The sequence below is a fragment of the Asterias rubens genome, chromosome 20 (assembly GCF_902459465.1).
Source record: "Asterias rubens chromosome 20, eAstRub1.3, whole genome shotgun sequence".
In the NCBI taxonomy this organism is placed as follows: domain Eukaryota; kingdom Metazoa; phylum Echinodermata; class Asteroidea; order Forcipulatida; family Asteriidae; genus Asterias; species Asterias rubens.
This window is the reverse complement of record NC_047081.1, coordinates 3,348,446-3,365,557: the sequence shown is the minus strand read 5'-3', so window position 1 is coordinate 3,365,557 and position 17,112 is coordinate 3,348,446. Positions and strand designations below refer to the sequence as shown.

The window sequence follows — 17,112 nt, the reverse complement described above, 5'->3', positions numbered from 1 at the left end:
GTGCATGGGGTGTGCGTGCATGTGCCGTAGAAATCAAACCGGAAACGCTGCGAGCGGCTTCGATGTTTGCGTTTAGACACGCACACAATTTGCCCTACAAGATGGCGACTGTCCTAGCCACAGAGGGCAGTCTATTGCCAAAGTGAAGGATTCAGAAGGATTGGAACTAATAGGCCCTAACAACAATTTGTGCTTAGCACAGGGGAGCACAGGTTCAAGTATTCCAAACTATTTGGTGTGGAGAGAAACAGGAGAAGGGGAGATGGAATAATTCATGTCCAAGTCAAACTGCCTGGTCTTTTCCACTAGTCTCTATACTGTAAGTTAGTTATTGCACTTTTATTTACTTCATACATTTAGGTTATCTTAACATCCCTTGGTGTTGCCAGGCCATGCATCAGTACCTTTCTTCAACTGCACTCTAGGGGTCCTTATCCAGTATCTCAGGGGAAGTAAAAAAATACATGTTGGTGGGAAGCCTCGGGTTCTCAAGAATAGTTGAATACATGTACATGTACCAGCAGGACTTGAATGGCCTATAGAGAAAACTCAATGACTTGTGACAGCATTGAGTAGGGTAGTTGAAGCATAAAGCAAGAAGGCTGATGAAAACTCAACCCTAACCTATAGGTGTAAACATCGGATTACTTTCCGTATGGCGCCACCACTTTTTCACTCATTTTTACAAAAAGGGATATCTCATTGAGGTAAATTAGATACTGTATTATTTCATATCGAATGAAAAAGTGGTGGCGCCATACAGAAAGTTTTCCGTTTTCTGTAAATATACCAGGGAATGATTTCATCCAGCACTTACGCATAGCAAAATGTTTTGACTAAACATAATTTGTGCACACTGAATTCTAGTAATCGGTAGCAAATGATTTTGTGTAACAATTTGAATAGCATTTTCGCAATGCTGTTTAGGGGAAATTGTTTACTGTTATGTTGTCAATGGCTGTATTTGAAGGTACCTACTTCCAAGCAACACTTAGTACACTGTTGTAGATGTTCAGGAAAAGTTTCCGTATGGCACCACCACTTTTTCATTCGATATGAAATAATATAGTATCTTATTTACCTCAATGATATATCCCTTTTTGTAAAAATGAGTGAAAAAGTGGTGGCGCCATACGGAAAGTTATCCCAGAAAACTTTTACCATTCCAGATCATCTACTGCCTGACAGAAAAAGGGTTGGAGTTTGGAAAACAATTCCCTTCAAAGGCTTAATCGATGTGAACATGGGATCGGAACATGGGACATGAATGAATGAGCCACACTATACATGAAAGTTGTTTATGACAATGCCTAGTTCTTAAGGACTGATGCATTGAGAGTCACTTGACAGTCATTCAAACATGACAGTGGACGAAAGGCAATGAATGGATGACATGGACTAGGGGGCCTATTGACATTTCATCTGATTTTGTTTAGAAAATACACAGACTGACATGACAGAATCTGGCAAGGCAATCTCCCTATTCAAAGGAAAGACTTTTTCAAATACTAGCACAGCATAATTTTACAGCGAAATTAAAGAATTAACACAAAGAGTTAATGTCAAACATGTTTTACTACGTTGAAGTTCTGTATTTTATCGTGTCATACGTGTGTAGCTGGGATTGTTGGATATGGGCCAAGCCCATTCCAAACACAAAATTTTAACATGACATATCGGCGGCCCCTGACATACGAAATTTCTAGTATTTAGATCATTTATAATACACCAATTACAGCAGCTAACATTTGAAAAGCGTTTATTAACACAAGACAATAATGACAGCGAGAACTGGAGACTTGTAAGCCGTAAAAATAAATTTAACTCGTAACCCGGCGACATAAACATAGCCAGCTACCGCAATAACATTATGTCAACTGTTTGACCACAAAACATGGCGGCGGTACAGGTAGAAATTTTGAAGATAACCCTCTCAAAAATACTTACTTTTTACAATCCTCTCTGTGGTTGAGAGCTTTCCGTCAATCGTAGCCATAGCTGAAAGGCTACTTATCCCACCAGCTGCCTTTTGGGGTTTCGATGCTATTCCAAAATATACGATTCCAATGGATTTCTTGCACAGGTCACCCAGGTATCCACTACTCTATCTCAGACTGCAGCGTAAACATTTACCATTTTTGCTAATTTGCATACCGACAGCAGAACCCCGGCTGCGCAAGGCTAACACGAGAGGGCGTTAACCGTTTTCGTAACAGGCGCTTGTTGGATAATATAAGACTGACTGAAGGCGTGCTACAAAAAAAGTGGTAGTGATAGACCTTGTCAAGCTCTCAGCAGTTCAATGATCACATCTTTTGTGACTTTTAAAACAAAGTCCTGATTATCAAAAATTATTGTTTTTAATTGACATGTACATTTTGTTGAGATTTAATCTACGTAAAGTGGAAATGGCTAACGTTCCCGTTTATTCCACTTCCTTTTGTAAATAATTGAAAATGTTTGATGTTTGAGTTCCAAGTGGAACACAAAATCTATCCCCTACTGATTATGTTTTGCTTGGTTCGAGCAGCAAAGGAAAGAAAATTCCACCATCCTCTTTTCAGCTGGAGTTGAGTGACTAATCATGCAGCACTTCTTTCGACTTTGTTCTGCCGTATATTGATGGATTGGTGAACTAAAACAAACGTTTATTATTTTGGTGAAAATAGAATTAGCTGTTGCAAACAACTAACCAACCAAATGGACCGAGGGTATAAATGCAAAAAAATAGTTAATGGCCTGACGTTTCGACCCTAGCAGAGTCTTTCTCGAAGGCTAAATGGTCATTAGCCTTCGAGAAAGACTCTGCTTGGATCGAAACGTCAGGCCATTAACTATTTTTTGCGTTTATTATTTTTGTTGGAAAATAACTTTTTTTTTATGAAGAGATCCTTTTCAACGTGATTTAGGACATTTTCAAAGAGCTTGTTATCCAAAAAAATATGGCTCAATTCCTGTCACAGATGTTTTATGTTACTTGACATTGTTCTTGTCGGTACATTTTGGCCCGAGCAGCTCTTCGAAATTGGGCCTCACCGACTAGAGAACGAAAGTCACCCTTTGTACCCATGCTCTGTGGTTGTTGGACCCCGCAGGGTACCGGGCAGTGTCGGTTTCTCTCCGGCCTACCTGAGTGCCAACCCAAGCGGGTGAGTCAATTCTTAGAAATTCCACCATGGGGGCAAGGTGCGGCCTGCACTCATCAAACTAACTTCTTGTGGCTTATAGCTTTCAACGTATTATTCAAATAATTTGGTGCAGCATTAGTTACGAGATTGAAGAATGGAACTTCCTTATTCAGTTTTACGCTTTTGTGTATTACGATTTAGAAGAAGACAAAATCCCCAGAAAAACCCATAAACATATATAACATAAAATAATTAAAAAAAAAACTCTGTGAAGACAATGCACATTGCTGAAAAATATTCTATTAAGAATCTTATACTTAAAATGTTTTGCTACAATCAACTTTACGCTGAGAAAAGTTGCAGACGATACGAGCGTACATTCCGAGCTTCGTACATTTTGACCGGTTTACTACAGGTGAAAGTAATATTCAACCGCGAACTAAATCAACATTTTTACCACAAATTGTTTTGCATGCAATTTTCACGGAAAGAAAACAACAAAAATAGAATGATTTGTACAGTACTATTTAGTCATCGATGAGTTCCTTGAAGTATTCATCAAAGAAATCGATGGCGTTTAAGATAATCGATTGATTTTTTAAAGAACAAAATAGGCCTAAGGAAGAACTGAGGAAAGTATTTTGTTTGACCTTTACATATCATGTAAATTAGTAGTTTATTATTACTATAAATGTTTCATATACATAGGAGGAAATAATTATAAAAATAAATGTGACAAACCAAAGGGTACAATCAAATGAAACAAACAAGTTTTGTGTTTTCCTGCCTAGGGTTGTTTTGTTTTCTGACAGATCAAGGCGGAACAACATTGAGTGATGCGGCAATTTGGGCTCAACACAAAGTACATGCAGCATTGTTTAGTTCAGAGTTCAGAACCACACATGAACGAAAGGATGTACCCAGCAAAACACCAGCACACTCGCGCTAGAAGTGTGTGTTGTTGACATGAATAAGTGCCGTATGTATTTCCTTTAAGCAGTTTTGAAGAAGAATCTAGCGGTAATGGCGGACGTCACCGACTCAGTCTCTGACTTGCAGGACCACGGAGTAGCTTTGAGTAACAATAACAATGACTTTAGCTCTGACAACAATTCGGACTGTGGGCAGCCGACATGCGTTGGAGACGACGACGGGGAAGAATTGGTGCTTGAGCCCGGCATGTGTGACCCCGATCACATGGAAGAAAGATTCCGTGTTGACCGAAAGAAACTTGAAGAAATGCTGCAAGGTAGGGTTAAATTTGTACTTGTTATGCTTCGTCTCCATTGGAATTCAGATTATTACTTTTTAAAATACATCTTTATTGTATTTGGAAGACGTTCTCTTGTTATTCTTTGTGTGAAATCATATGAAACTGACAGATACAAAAAGTCTCAAGATGTACGTAAATTCTTATTTTGACAGAAACCAGACTATCTTTGTGCATAACTTAACAGCAATAACATGGTCTCGTTCTTGCCTCAATAACCCTGCCTCAATCAACTCCAAATCATACATTACAGTGTACAACTGCAACATGACACTGTAATCACCCAGTGCCCCAGAAAAAGTAATTTGCCAAGTTAAAAATCATGACATTCATCCAGAACAGCTTTAATTAATGTGTGAGTTGCTGTGCTACTTCTCAATGTGCACTCATTATTAGCCACAGTCTTGAGCTGTTTCTTCACTATCTGTCTGTACCTGTATGATAGTCTAAACTCTAATGCTACACTTCTTGTTCTGAAAATAACCATTGGCCTACTGAGGATAAATCGAGAGGGAATACTTGAAATGTCTTCGAAAAGAAGCTTACTATAGAAGCTGGGATATTTTTATCTTGAAAATAGTTGGTGTTTTGTAACGGTCTAATGTTTTACCAAGATACTCAAACTCATCTTAATCTTTTAATTTTAAAAGTTGAGAGTTTAAAACTTGTTATGCATTCGTGTTGTCTACTAAGTGGACTACAGCTTTCAGCAAGCAGCAAAAAGAACAGTCAAAGCCTTTTGTATTATGTTACAAACAGGTGCTTTTTGGCTGTTCTTTTTGCTTGTTAGTATGTCTGGTGTCATTTATAGCACCAGTCATTTTGTCAAAAGTTAAGGTAGGCCTACATTTTTGATATTTTAAAGGCTTTTGTCTCCACAGTACAGTTGAACTACCCAGTATACTTAACATACCAGATCAGTTCACTAAAATACAACAAAGACAGAAAACCAGGCACTGAAAAATAACCTATGTTACGTATTTCAGAATTTGAAAAGCAGAAAGGGGGAAAATGTACATTGTTATCGTCCCATAGGAATTTTTTTTAAACAGAAGTCTAAACAGGGATTTAGTATGCAGGCACACACTTCTATGGTTCAAACCCTACATAAAGTGCCGCACAATTCTTCTAGAGCCTAGACTTTAGAGGTGAAAAATCGAGCTGTCTGACAACAAAAAGGAAAATAATATCCACAGGCTAGACTTAAAACCACCCATTCAGAGTGCGAAAGAAAATGGGCTAAAACTGGATTCCCAATCAGTGAAAAGTTTACCTATAATTTCTATGAGTTCAGGTCATTCAGCTGTTAAGGAAACAACTTTAGAATCTTCAAGGTTTATGGTGATGATTTATAGTATAGACTTACAAAGGTTGTGGGTTCTTGCGTCTCCGCAAGTAGTTATTTCGGGAGATGGACTGACAGCAACGTGTCTCCAATTATTGTAGTCGAGGTGTGAGGAGTGTTGGGATGGTCTTTTTTTAAGGCTTAGCGTTAAACCTCAAAAGTGAGGCATATTCCAGTTCAAAAGGCGCGACTTTCTCAGGGAATCAAAACTTAAAATGAATTGATGTTACGCCTTGAATTTTCTCTTGAAGAAGAAGGCCGTCTTTAAATTTGTAAGGCCATTTTCATCTCCAAATGTGAATGTTTTGTATGAGGGACCTCAAGGTCACAACAAGGGCAAGACAAGATAAACCTGTGGCTTTCCCCGCCTGCCATTATTTACCAAAAAACTTTACCACTATTGAAGTTTGTTGTGGACCTGCCTAATTAAAATCATTTTACGTTTCCCAAAATGAAAGAACTACTACTACCTACTATTTGCTCTTGAGTTGAAGTAGGGATTAAAAATTGTGTCAATACTAGGAATCCTTAGAAGAGGAAGGGGTGGGAGGTTGTAGTGATTCTAAAAGCTTTGGAAGATTTTCTGTGCAGACATCATTTTGATGGAGGAATTGTCATGGGATTGTTGACTAAAGACCCGTTCGGCTTCCTGCGTATGCGAAGCGGTTTTGGGAGATTTTGTTCGCCCTGTTATTTTTTTCCATGGGGAACTTTTTGGACACTTGGTGGCGGCAGACTTACAAGGTCATTCCATTGTGCGCATGCTCAGAATGCAACTTTACCTGGTAAGTCTACTGCCACCTAGCGTTCCAAAGTCTTGCGTTGTGACGCAGAAAATTTGCTTCGCACGAATTCGCAGGAAGTATGATCCAGGCTTAATTTTTCAGAGCTGTTCTAAAGAAGCATGGGAATAAATTGACAATTTGAAATGAATAGCATCCCTAAAACTACTTGAAGAAAAATATTTGTTTCAGTTGTAAAACTGCTCGCTCGAAACAAGGACTTCAAACAATCTCACAAAATTCTACTTGTTTGATGTTATCCATAATCTTCATTATGTGACGTGTGCCTTGAAACACAAATAAACATTTTTCAATGATCCCTAAACTAGATGTACTTCTCCGAAAGCATACTTATGTTGTTTTCAAAGCAATACATTCAATCATCACACTTATTTGATCCAAACAATTTGAACAACACTTTCCCCAACTTCCGCAGCCTTGATAAGGCTCTTAAGTAAGCTAGCTTTGTGATGCATGCCCCGCTTTCTTGCAATAAAATATTTCAACTCCAACAACTTGGTCCTTCCACCATGAATTGTGCCATAAAATTAACAACGGCTAAGTTTTTATTTCCAATTTTATGCATTTTCAGGTTTAATCAAGTGAAAATAACTAACCAAGAGGCTCTCAAATTCACCCTCAAAAAATGATGGCATTTTTTTGTGTAAAAGGAGTGCACATTGTTTGAAGGACCAACAGATTTTAAAGTTTAATCTTAAGCGATCAAGCAATAAAAGCCACGTTTTTGAATGCAACACCGGAATGTTTGTCTCACGAGTAACCTAGACAAAACAGTCTTACGTTTAATTCCATGAACTGTGTGCCAAAGTGACTTAATCTTCCCAATAAAACCAGTACGCAAGTTGTCGCGGCTATTGACCTTCTGATTCATCCTTAATCCACCTTTTAGATAAATCCCTTTTATTCTGGAATTATTACACCTCATTTACAGCTCTATATCCCTACCCCCTACAACTTGTTATAAAAAGTACAGTATACCTGTTGAAGTGGTAATAAAATGAAGTTTATGCATGGCTGGCCCTTTGATGCAGTTCTGTCTCCCAAGCGTGACCTGATCAAAGATTGCCGTAAAAACGGATTAAATGCATCCCCGCAAAGAATGAAAACCTCTTTACACTTTTTTGACACACTCAATTAAATGTCTCAACTTTTTTGTAGTATAGTTCAAGTGATCCTGTTGTTTGTGTGTCAGTTTATGTTATGGTCTTGATAGAGTAATTTAAAATCAGTTTGCACAGCATCTGGCATTGTCAAAATTCCTGCTTGAATACTGTACCTTTAGTAAAAAGGCCAAACCCCAAAATATATGGGTTTCCTATTACACTGATGAAGAAGGGGTTTATCTACTTATTTTGTGACTTTTGCACACTCCTTTTTGGGGGTTATTATGTGAGTATTTTAGATTTAATAGTGTACATCTTAGTACATGTACTGCAGGGCTCAACATTAGGGGTAAAAGCCGCAAGACAACTGCCGCTGTACAGGGCCCAATTTTATGGCTCTGTTTACGATCGCGATTCCCCGCTTACATGCAAGCGCCGAATTTCTGCGCTAGCCTTGTAAGCGTAGAATGCCTAGTAATGTCAAATATGCACGCGAAGAAGCCCAAATTCGACGCTAACTCGTGAAATACACTTGCCGTAAGCACAGAATTCCCTGCTTCCGTAAGCGCCGATTCTGTGCTTACTGTAATTGGTAATTGGTAATTGTCAAAGACTAGCCTCCACCGCACAGTTGGTGTATCTCAACATATGCATAAAATAATAAGCCTGTGAAAATTTGAGCTCAATCGGTCATCGAACTTGCGAGATATGAATGAAAGAAAAAAAAAACCCATGTCACATGAAGGTGTGTGCATTTAGATGGTTGATTTCGAGACCTCAAGTTCTAAATCTGAGGTCTCGAAATCAAATTCGTGGAAAATTACTTCTTTCTCGAAAACTATGGCACTTCAGAGAGAGCCGTTTCTCACAATGTTTTATACCATCATCAACCTCTCCCTATTACTCGTCACCAAGAAAGGTTTTATGCTAATAAATATTTTGAGTAATTACCAATAGTGTCCACTGCCTTTAAGGAAAGATGAGTTTTGCATTGAAAACAAGTCTTTGGGGTACTTCTAGCAACGATTATGTAACAGTAATGGCACATTATTTGTCAGGAACCATTTTATTGTCTTTAAAATGTGCACCCTTCTGATATTGGAACAAGTAATTTGTGTGCCTGGACGCCTTACACCCTTACAAATTCATGTCTGTTATTGCATACATGCACAGTGAATATTTTTTTTAATGATATGTCTAATGGAGACGGGTAAAACTCTTTTGAGTTCTGTTTTCTTCACCATGTATTATAACAATAAGTTTTTGTTTCGGAAAAGAGCTGAATGGTTTGGTCTCGGCAAAGTCCTCTGGTTTCACAAAGAGATGATGTTTTTTACAAGATATAATTGGTTATGGGGTCAGGAAAGCAAGCAAGTCATAGCTTGAATCTTAGACAGAAAAGTGCAATCTCCAAAAGGTCATTGTCATTCGACCATTTTTGCTTGCTTGTATGACTCCACATGATGGATGATACGTCAAGAAATCCAATACATTTTCCCTGAGTGTTGAGAGTTGGACCCAACAATGGGTACATACTTGAATTTGGTTCTAGATGGTTCTGGTTAGTAATTTACATTTTTGGTGGTTGGTTGTTACCATGAGAGGGGTGGCATACCACCCTTATGTCTTTAACATTTGACCTATAACCATGGGGATGAGTTGTTTACAACAGCTCTATGTATATAGCGGGGAGAAAAATCCTATGGAGTCTCAAGTGTCTTATAACAGAGTCTTCTTGATGTATGTACATTACGTTTGAGTGTGAACAGATACAAATTCTGTACCTAATTCCTTTTAGTAACAAAGCCATTCTAAATGGAGGTTTACCTATATTTTTTGTGATGATTTGCAGGGCTAAAATTGAGCCATGGGACCCACAGCAAGTGCTGTGGTGCCCTGTGCTTTTCCTGTGGAGCACTTTCGCAATGAGCCAACGCTGGTTCTTTTTGTATTTTCTCAGTTCCAGCAATGAGTTAGTGATTTTTGTGGACAAGCTTGTGTTATGTAGTTGTGGAGAGACACTAGATGAAACCCTTTGCATTTGAGTAAAGACGGTAAACACAGACACAATGGAGAGTGAGAGTGATGAAGAATTTGATTAGAGGCAATGGGGAAGCAGTTTCCAAGATATAACTCACTGTAAACAGAGTTGATTGGAGTGGGAAGAACCACAAACAATGACTGCACTCTTCTTGAGGCATGTTTCACTTCAGTTCGTGACCGGGCATCAAGTCAGGCCTACCTCCATCTGATAACACAAAAGGGGCTATTGTTTTCTCTCTAATTATGTCTTTGAATTCAGCCAATTTTTTTTTGTACTTTGACATTCAAATTTCATTGTGGAAGGGGTAACAGGTATTTGAAAACAGCTTAGTTGTGTACCCTTTTAAAACACATAGTATAGAGGTCAAAGAAGACTTATCATTTGTGTGAGAGTTATGTAATATTTCCTTCAAGGTTTGCGAGCTGTGTTTTTTGAAGTATGAGACCTATTCTTATCAGAAGAATCTGAGCTTGGGTCCGATGTTCTTATCCGCTCGGCCATGGTACACCATTAAGCGCAGATTTCTGAGAAGAGAGATAAAGCTTGTTAGTCTGCTGCCACCTAGTGTCCTCCGAAGTTGCTCGTTGTTGTGCGTCATTAAAAGCTAACTTGTAGCTAAACCTTATTATAAATGTTGTAAAATGTCTGGGAGTGCTTTTTTATTTTTTTGTTTCTCACTTCTTAGAAACTCCAAGCACTGACTAATAATGTCCTCCATCACCCTCATTCAATATCACATTACTTTGTGAACTTCTCCGAGCTATTCTTCAGAAGTTTTTCATTGCAGAATTACTCCCTCTGTTCAAATATTTGGCAGAACAAAAAACGACAACACCTCTCCATTCTGAATTCCTAGCACGTAGTTGCTAGTATTTGAACAGTTATATGGGTAGCTGGTATACTTCCACAGTGTGATGTTTACAGAGCTAGACTTTTTCTTTGAATGAGGGGAATGTTATTGTTTGGGATTTTGCAACTTGGAGTAGGTTTATTTGAGCCTAATGGTGTGGCGAGGATACTTGAGGTGAGGTTGGTGTAGGTCCTTGCACTATGGTCCGATAAATAAGTTCTTAGATAAATTCTAATGCCGACATTAGGTCTGGATAGTTAAGATGATAGAGCACATGGAGGTCGTAGGTTCGAATCCTTTACTGGTACATTTTTACTGGTACCTGATTATTCAATTAAAGTTCGATCAGTCATTTCCCTGTGGTTTATTACTTGATATTCGACACAAAAAGTGGAGGCCCCATACATAAGGTAATCCTGGTTGGGTGTGATCCCTGGCTAAACTGGCAACTACAGGTTGAATGGCTTCTGACTGGCACTAAGTAAACTGGCACCTACGCACAAAGATATTGACAAAATAGGGAGTCAGCCACCATTAGGGTGATACAATATACATAGTATATCAATTGGAAAAGTGCCGGCATGTTAATCTGGAGGTCGTAGGTTCAAATCCCTATCTATTTTTTTCTGTGTTGACCTGCATAACTTGGTAATTTGGCTGTATTGTTGATATCTTGTTTGGACTGACTTGTAAGTTGTAGTGTTACAAATACATTTTTCTGACGTACTCCTTAGTGTAGGCTAATGAGGCAGCTACCTAAAATCAACAGTCAATACAAATTTTCACATTTTGTAAATTTTATTTGCTACAAATTCCACCACCTGTCACAGCCTAAATAAAATCCCCACCTGTTTCCTACCTCCCTCACCAGGGATTATTATTGCAATGTAGTTTTGATGGACATGACTTAGAGCATGCTTAGAGGTGACCTGGTTTGGGGACAGTGATTATGGTGAGATTTACGACACCCCTCTGTGACCCCTGGTCCTTTGGCCTCATTAGACCCTGGGGTCAAACACAGGACATTTTCATCTCTACCTCTGCCTTCAAGGCCTTTGCTTTAATTATAGACCAACCATCTTCACCAATACCTGCAATTATTTGATAATTTGTAACTATTCTCTGGTAGTGTGTGGAGTTGAAGAAGTGTATTGTGAATTTTCAAGGTTGTAACAAAGTTAGACTCTTCTGTGTTCACTTTCTTTCCCCCAGTTAGTATTCCATTAATGCCCCTTATTTTTGACCGCGCGAGGGCGCTATAAATAGTATTTTGATCACTTCCGGGGGTACACGCGAATCGCCCTGCACAAATTAATAGGCGTTCTGTCACTTTTGTTGCGCCGTAGTTTCAATTTGCTTTAGAGGTGGATTATAACGGCTCCTTTAAAAGTCTTATTGTCTGTGATGGATTAGATGTCTGTGGTTATAATGTGTTCCAATCTTTAAAAACTGTTTTGCGTATGAATGAATATACCCCCGGAAGTGATTGAGAGCGCCCTCACGCGGTCAAAAATATGGCCCATTGGCCCTGGATTCTCTATTCAAGTACACATTTATAATTTTTTAAACGCTCAAAATAATGGCACTGTTGTGGATAGGTTGTCCATCAGGGATAAATCTGCGTCACAAATTCATTACAAATTAAAGTCAATAGCTTTTCAGTCTGCATGGAAGTTTAATCGCATACATTTGACAAGAAAGTTTCGGACTGGTATTAGTCATTGGCAGTAAAAAGACAACATCACAACATGCTAAACTTCCATTGTGTTCAACATTCCTTCCAAGTATCAGTGAACATTAAACATTGTAATACGCACAACTTTATTATCTTTAGAGTAGAGGAACATTTGACCAGATGCTGCTTTCAAAACGGTAAGCAAATTTTTCTGCTAACTTAAGCAGAAAAAGCATTTGCTTATTTCACAGGATAGCAAGAAATTAATCCAACTTTATTATCTTTAGAGAATTATTTCACAAGGGGCCAATTTCATAACAGTAACCAATTTTTCTGCCAACTACATGTATAGCAGAAAAAAATTGTTTTTTAAGCGTAAGTGTATTTCACAGGTAAGTAAGAAAATAAAGCAGCGAGCTTGCACTTTCACAATGGATTTATATTGTTACATCATGTTTCATACAATAAGCACCTACAGGTTAGCATGCCTTTTCCTTTTCATGTGGTTACTTTAAGCAGCGCTATGAAATGGAAATCGCTCAGTAAACACAGAGTCAGCCTTTTAGCAGCCTTATGAAATCGGGCCCTGTTAAGGCCCGATCCCACTGCAGCGATATTGAGAACGATAACGATAACGACGCAAAGAGACCGCATACCATTGGTTGAATGAGTCTGTGCGTATTCCGTGTGGAGCAATTCAACCAATACAATGCGTTCTTTTTGCGTCGTGATCGTTATCGTTCTCGTTATCACTGCAGTGTGAATTGGCCTTTACTCTTTACAAAACAACTATTTAATGAGTATTTGAATCCTCTGCATGCACAGTGTTGGTGAGTTGGCCACTGAGCCTCATGTGTCTGTCGTGCAATTCCTACATTTGTTGCTCTCCGTGTCAAAATGTGTTGTCACTAGTTTGGCAAACTATAGGATGGATTAAAACTTTTCACTTACCCAAACTGAGATTTGACATTGTGTTTGGGGATAAGTGTAAGATGGCTATGGGATTATGCACCGGGATAATCTCCCCCTGCTGTACGTCCCACAAGGGATGGATTTCGATTGAAATATGTTGGTCTGAGATTACACAGAGAAAAGGAATCACACAAACTTTCTTAAATCTGTCGAATATAAGTTATTTTGGGGGCCCTACTGCAACCACTGAAGTTGACACAATAGACAAGGTCTTTTATCTCCTTCATGTGATCCTCAAGTTGTGGCTTTCTGTTTGCCAAGACTTACACCCTTGAAGACAGATTTTGAAGCACCATCAAAAAAAGTAAACCAAGAATAGAAAAGATCAGTGTTCAGTAAGAAAGGTCCATGTTGGGCTTTTATCTAGTAGTAGCGATGAAGGAGTTGGTGTTTGTAGTACGGATTTGTCCTTTCGTATAACTAATAGCAACATTGCGGTGTGTGACCAGTGTACAAAACTACAACAACTCACTGGTTGGATTACTGCGGTGAATAGATTCACAATATATGAACCTAGTGACTGAGTATTTAATAGACTAATTTATTTCCTCTTTTTGAAATCCCTGCTTAGGGTTAAATAAAAAAAATGATAAATTTCATAACCCACCAAGCAATGTGTGACCGGGGGTCATTTCCTATTGACTCCTCTAAATACTAAAATGAAAACATATCAACAAAGAAAGCATTCCTGGTTGGAATTCATCAAGAATACTGTTTAGAAAGCTCACAACCTGTTGTCACTTTTCCTCCTGCGGATAATGCCTCACAAAAACAGCTCAGGATTAACCTTTAACCTCGGGGTGTATAACCTGCTTTGCATACAGCGGTCTTTTTTTCTACTGTGTTTTCTGGTGTACTTTTTTTGCTGTGCTATACTTGGTCATTGAACAGAGAGGCCTGACTTCACGGAGGCAATGGGGGCGATTGCCTCCATGCCCCCTGGTCATTGGCTCGGTGCCCTTGAAATGTCCCAGTAGAAATTTACATTTTCCTCACAGGGTGCCTTTACCAAGGAGACAACGCCTTGGTGCCCTTGCCCTTTCAACAACGAAGTATTCAGGCCTGAACAGAGTATGTAGAAAGTCACTACCTGTGTTGGTGATCAATTGCAATAATCTCAAAACATGTCAGGTAATTGATTGCTCAAGAAAATAGTTACTGGCCTGACGTTTCGACCCTATAGCAGAGTCTTTCTCAAAGGCTAATAGACCTGTATGTAATGGATTGTATCGGACAGTGACTCTCGATTCATGGTTGTATACTAGAGTTGTAGTCCAACAATTTAATCAAAAACGAATTGGATGAATTATAATTGACTAGTTAAATGAAGAATTTAAAACCTGATGTATTTTCTTGTATCAGACCTAAGGTGAAGTAAAGTTCAATTCTTTTTTGAGTTGCTCTTTTTTCATTTTAAAAGTTTGTTGTGTAACGTGCAAGCAATGTGTTTGGTGTTTTTTGTGTGATAAACATTTTGTCTGTATGAACCATTTACACAAGTAATTTAAGATATAAGAGATGTTAAATTTGCATCGGGGATAAAGAATATAAATTTTGGTTTTTACCCATACACCGATATACTGAGTATACAGTGCTAACACACATTGGTGTATGGGTAAAAAACAAAATTTATATTCTTTATCCCCTATGCAAATTTAACATCTCTTATATCGTTGCGGTACCCGCTGCCAAAACATAGGATTCGAACTGCCTCTAGCTACTGGGCAACCTCGATAGTCTAGTTGGTAAGACACTGCTCTAGAATTGCAAGGGTCGTGGGTTTGAATCCCACCAGAGTAACATGCCTGTGATATTTTTTTCACAGGACTCGTGAGTATACAGTGCTAACACACATTGGTGTATGGGTAAAAACCAAAATTTTTATAATTTAAGATAGTTATGTGGTACAATAATGGTAAACATGCATGCTGAGGATCTCTACTGAGTAATGGTTCTGAGGGCGACCGAGTGAACTCATGAGTGAGTGAGTGAGTGGTTCTGAGAAAAGCCAGTTTATACTCGACGAGTTGCAAAACACAAAAATCAAAACACAACAGCAATAAACATCACCAATGATAATTAGTATCAATACTAACTTTGTAATCAGCAATGAAAACAAGACAGTTTATTTTTTCTAGTTTAGTATCGATCAAAGAACGTAACGAGACCTTGAGATGTGTAGGGGTACATTAAAGGGAAACCTACGATTGTTACCCTGAATTATTAATTGTAGGTAACTAGACTTCCCACTGAGAAAATGCTAGACTCACAACTCCCAATACACAAAGCCAATCTAGACCAATCAATAACAAATATTGATCGGAATTGCTAATCAATACTATGTATTGATCGATGGACTGTTTACACCTTGATCTTAATGGCCTGGCTATTTGTAACTTGTGTAGTACTGTAGTTAGGCTTGGAGGGCCTTGTTTGAGATGTGCGAAAGATAAACATGCACAACCATTTAAGAACGTAATTGAAATTCTTATGGAGTGTTCTCTCAAAATCGAATGAGAGTAAACACTTTCTGAATAGAAACTCCTGGGCAATTGTCCAGTTGTTTTTAGTAATCGTAAAACGAGCCTGCAAACATTTTGATACTCTTAAAATTCAAATGTAAATAATCAAACAAATAGAGGTTCGGTGAAAGTCTTAAGATCGGTTGAGTTCTGTGTTCTCAAAAAAGCGGCTCATGTGTAATTGTTCACCTACCATTTATATTTGTCTACTTACGAACTAGTCAAAGTAAATTTGTACATCTCGACTTAGTCAAGCCCAGAGGGAAAGAGTTAGTGGGGATCAATGATAAGTAAAAAATAAATAAGGTGATTTTCAAGTACTGTTTTTAAAGAGATCCTTCTGAGGAATTGCTATGCAATTGGACGGACTGGCACAATTCACAGATTTTGAACTGTGCTTGGGGGTTGTTTTTAAAGCTCCTTTGAAACAGGGACGTGGGAGTAAGAAAGGATGAAAGCAAAGACGGCAGAAAGACTTGCCAAAGCTGGCGATGACACTAGTATGTTATAAATGGAATAAGAATACTTGTCAAACCTGGGCCAAATGTCATAAAGCCTGTCAGCACACAAACTTGCTAAGCACAGAAAAACCTCACTTAACAGCAACAGGTAACCAACCAATTTTGTTTGCTTAAGCAGCTTTATGAAATTAGGCCCAAGTCCAACAATTTACACTTTGCATGTTTTCAAATTATGTATATTTTAAGGAGATAGTTATAAGGGGCATTGTTATGTACCAAAATAACATGTAATACATTTTTAAAGGGGAATTACTGTTTCGAATTACTGTTCCGAACCAATATGTCCCCTGTCATTTCCTTGGTGCTCTTGAAATGCCCCAGTAGAAATTTACAATTTCATCATAGGGTGCCATTTACCAAGGAGAAAATGCCTCTGTGCCCCTTGCCCTTTCAAAACGAAGCATACGGGCATGCTTTAACGGCATAAAGGCCTGCTTTAACAGTATAAATGTAAAATTGTTGTCGGCATCACGTTTTGTTTGACTGGAAATAAGGTCAACACTGAATGATTTGTTTAGACTGCACTTAAAAACTTCAAGTATTTGTAAAGTTGAAAAAGTGGATTGATAAGTATGAGTTTGGACACTTATCCTTGAGTTGTTCCATTTATGTCTGCTTATTAGCCTACTTAATGTTTTTGTGAAGCACTTGCTCATTGATTGTAAATGTAATGTAGAAGCCGTTATTATTATTCCACTAATCAGGAATTGCCTGTACAGTTGTTGCGTAAATGCTGGAAAAAGTAATGAGACTGACAAGTTGGCCGTGCCGACTTGGGCAGTTTGCGGTCAGTGGTTGATGTTGAAAAATGTGGGACATTGATAAGCTGGGTGGCACCAAAACTGCTAGGTTTAGCAAGTCTCCCAAGGGCTTTTGCCT

The 17,112-nt window shown here is 38.5% G+C and overlaps 1 protein-coding gene across 2 annotated transcripts in view; it reads left to right on the top strand.

Moving 5' to 3' along the window:
• Positions 1-4,041: 4,041 nt before the first annotated feature.
• LOC117304079 (protein bicaudal C homolog 1-like) overlaps positions 4,042-17,112 on the top strand; it is a 47,317-nt gene continuing 34,246 nt past the window's right edge. For both annotated transcript variants that reach the window (XM_033788575.1, XM_033788574.1), the window contains exon 1: positions 4,042-4,377. In XM_033788575.1, the coding sequence (XP_033644466.1) occupies positions 4,152-4,377 (226 nt within the window). In that variant the 5' untranslated portion in view covers positions 4,042-4,151. The remainder of the gene's footprint in view (positions 4,378-17,112) is intronic.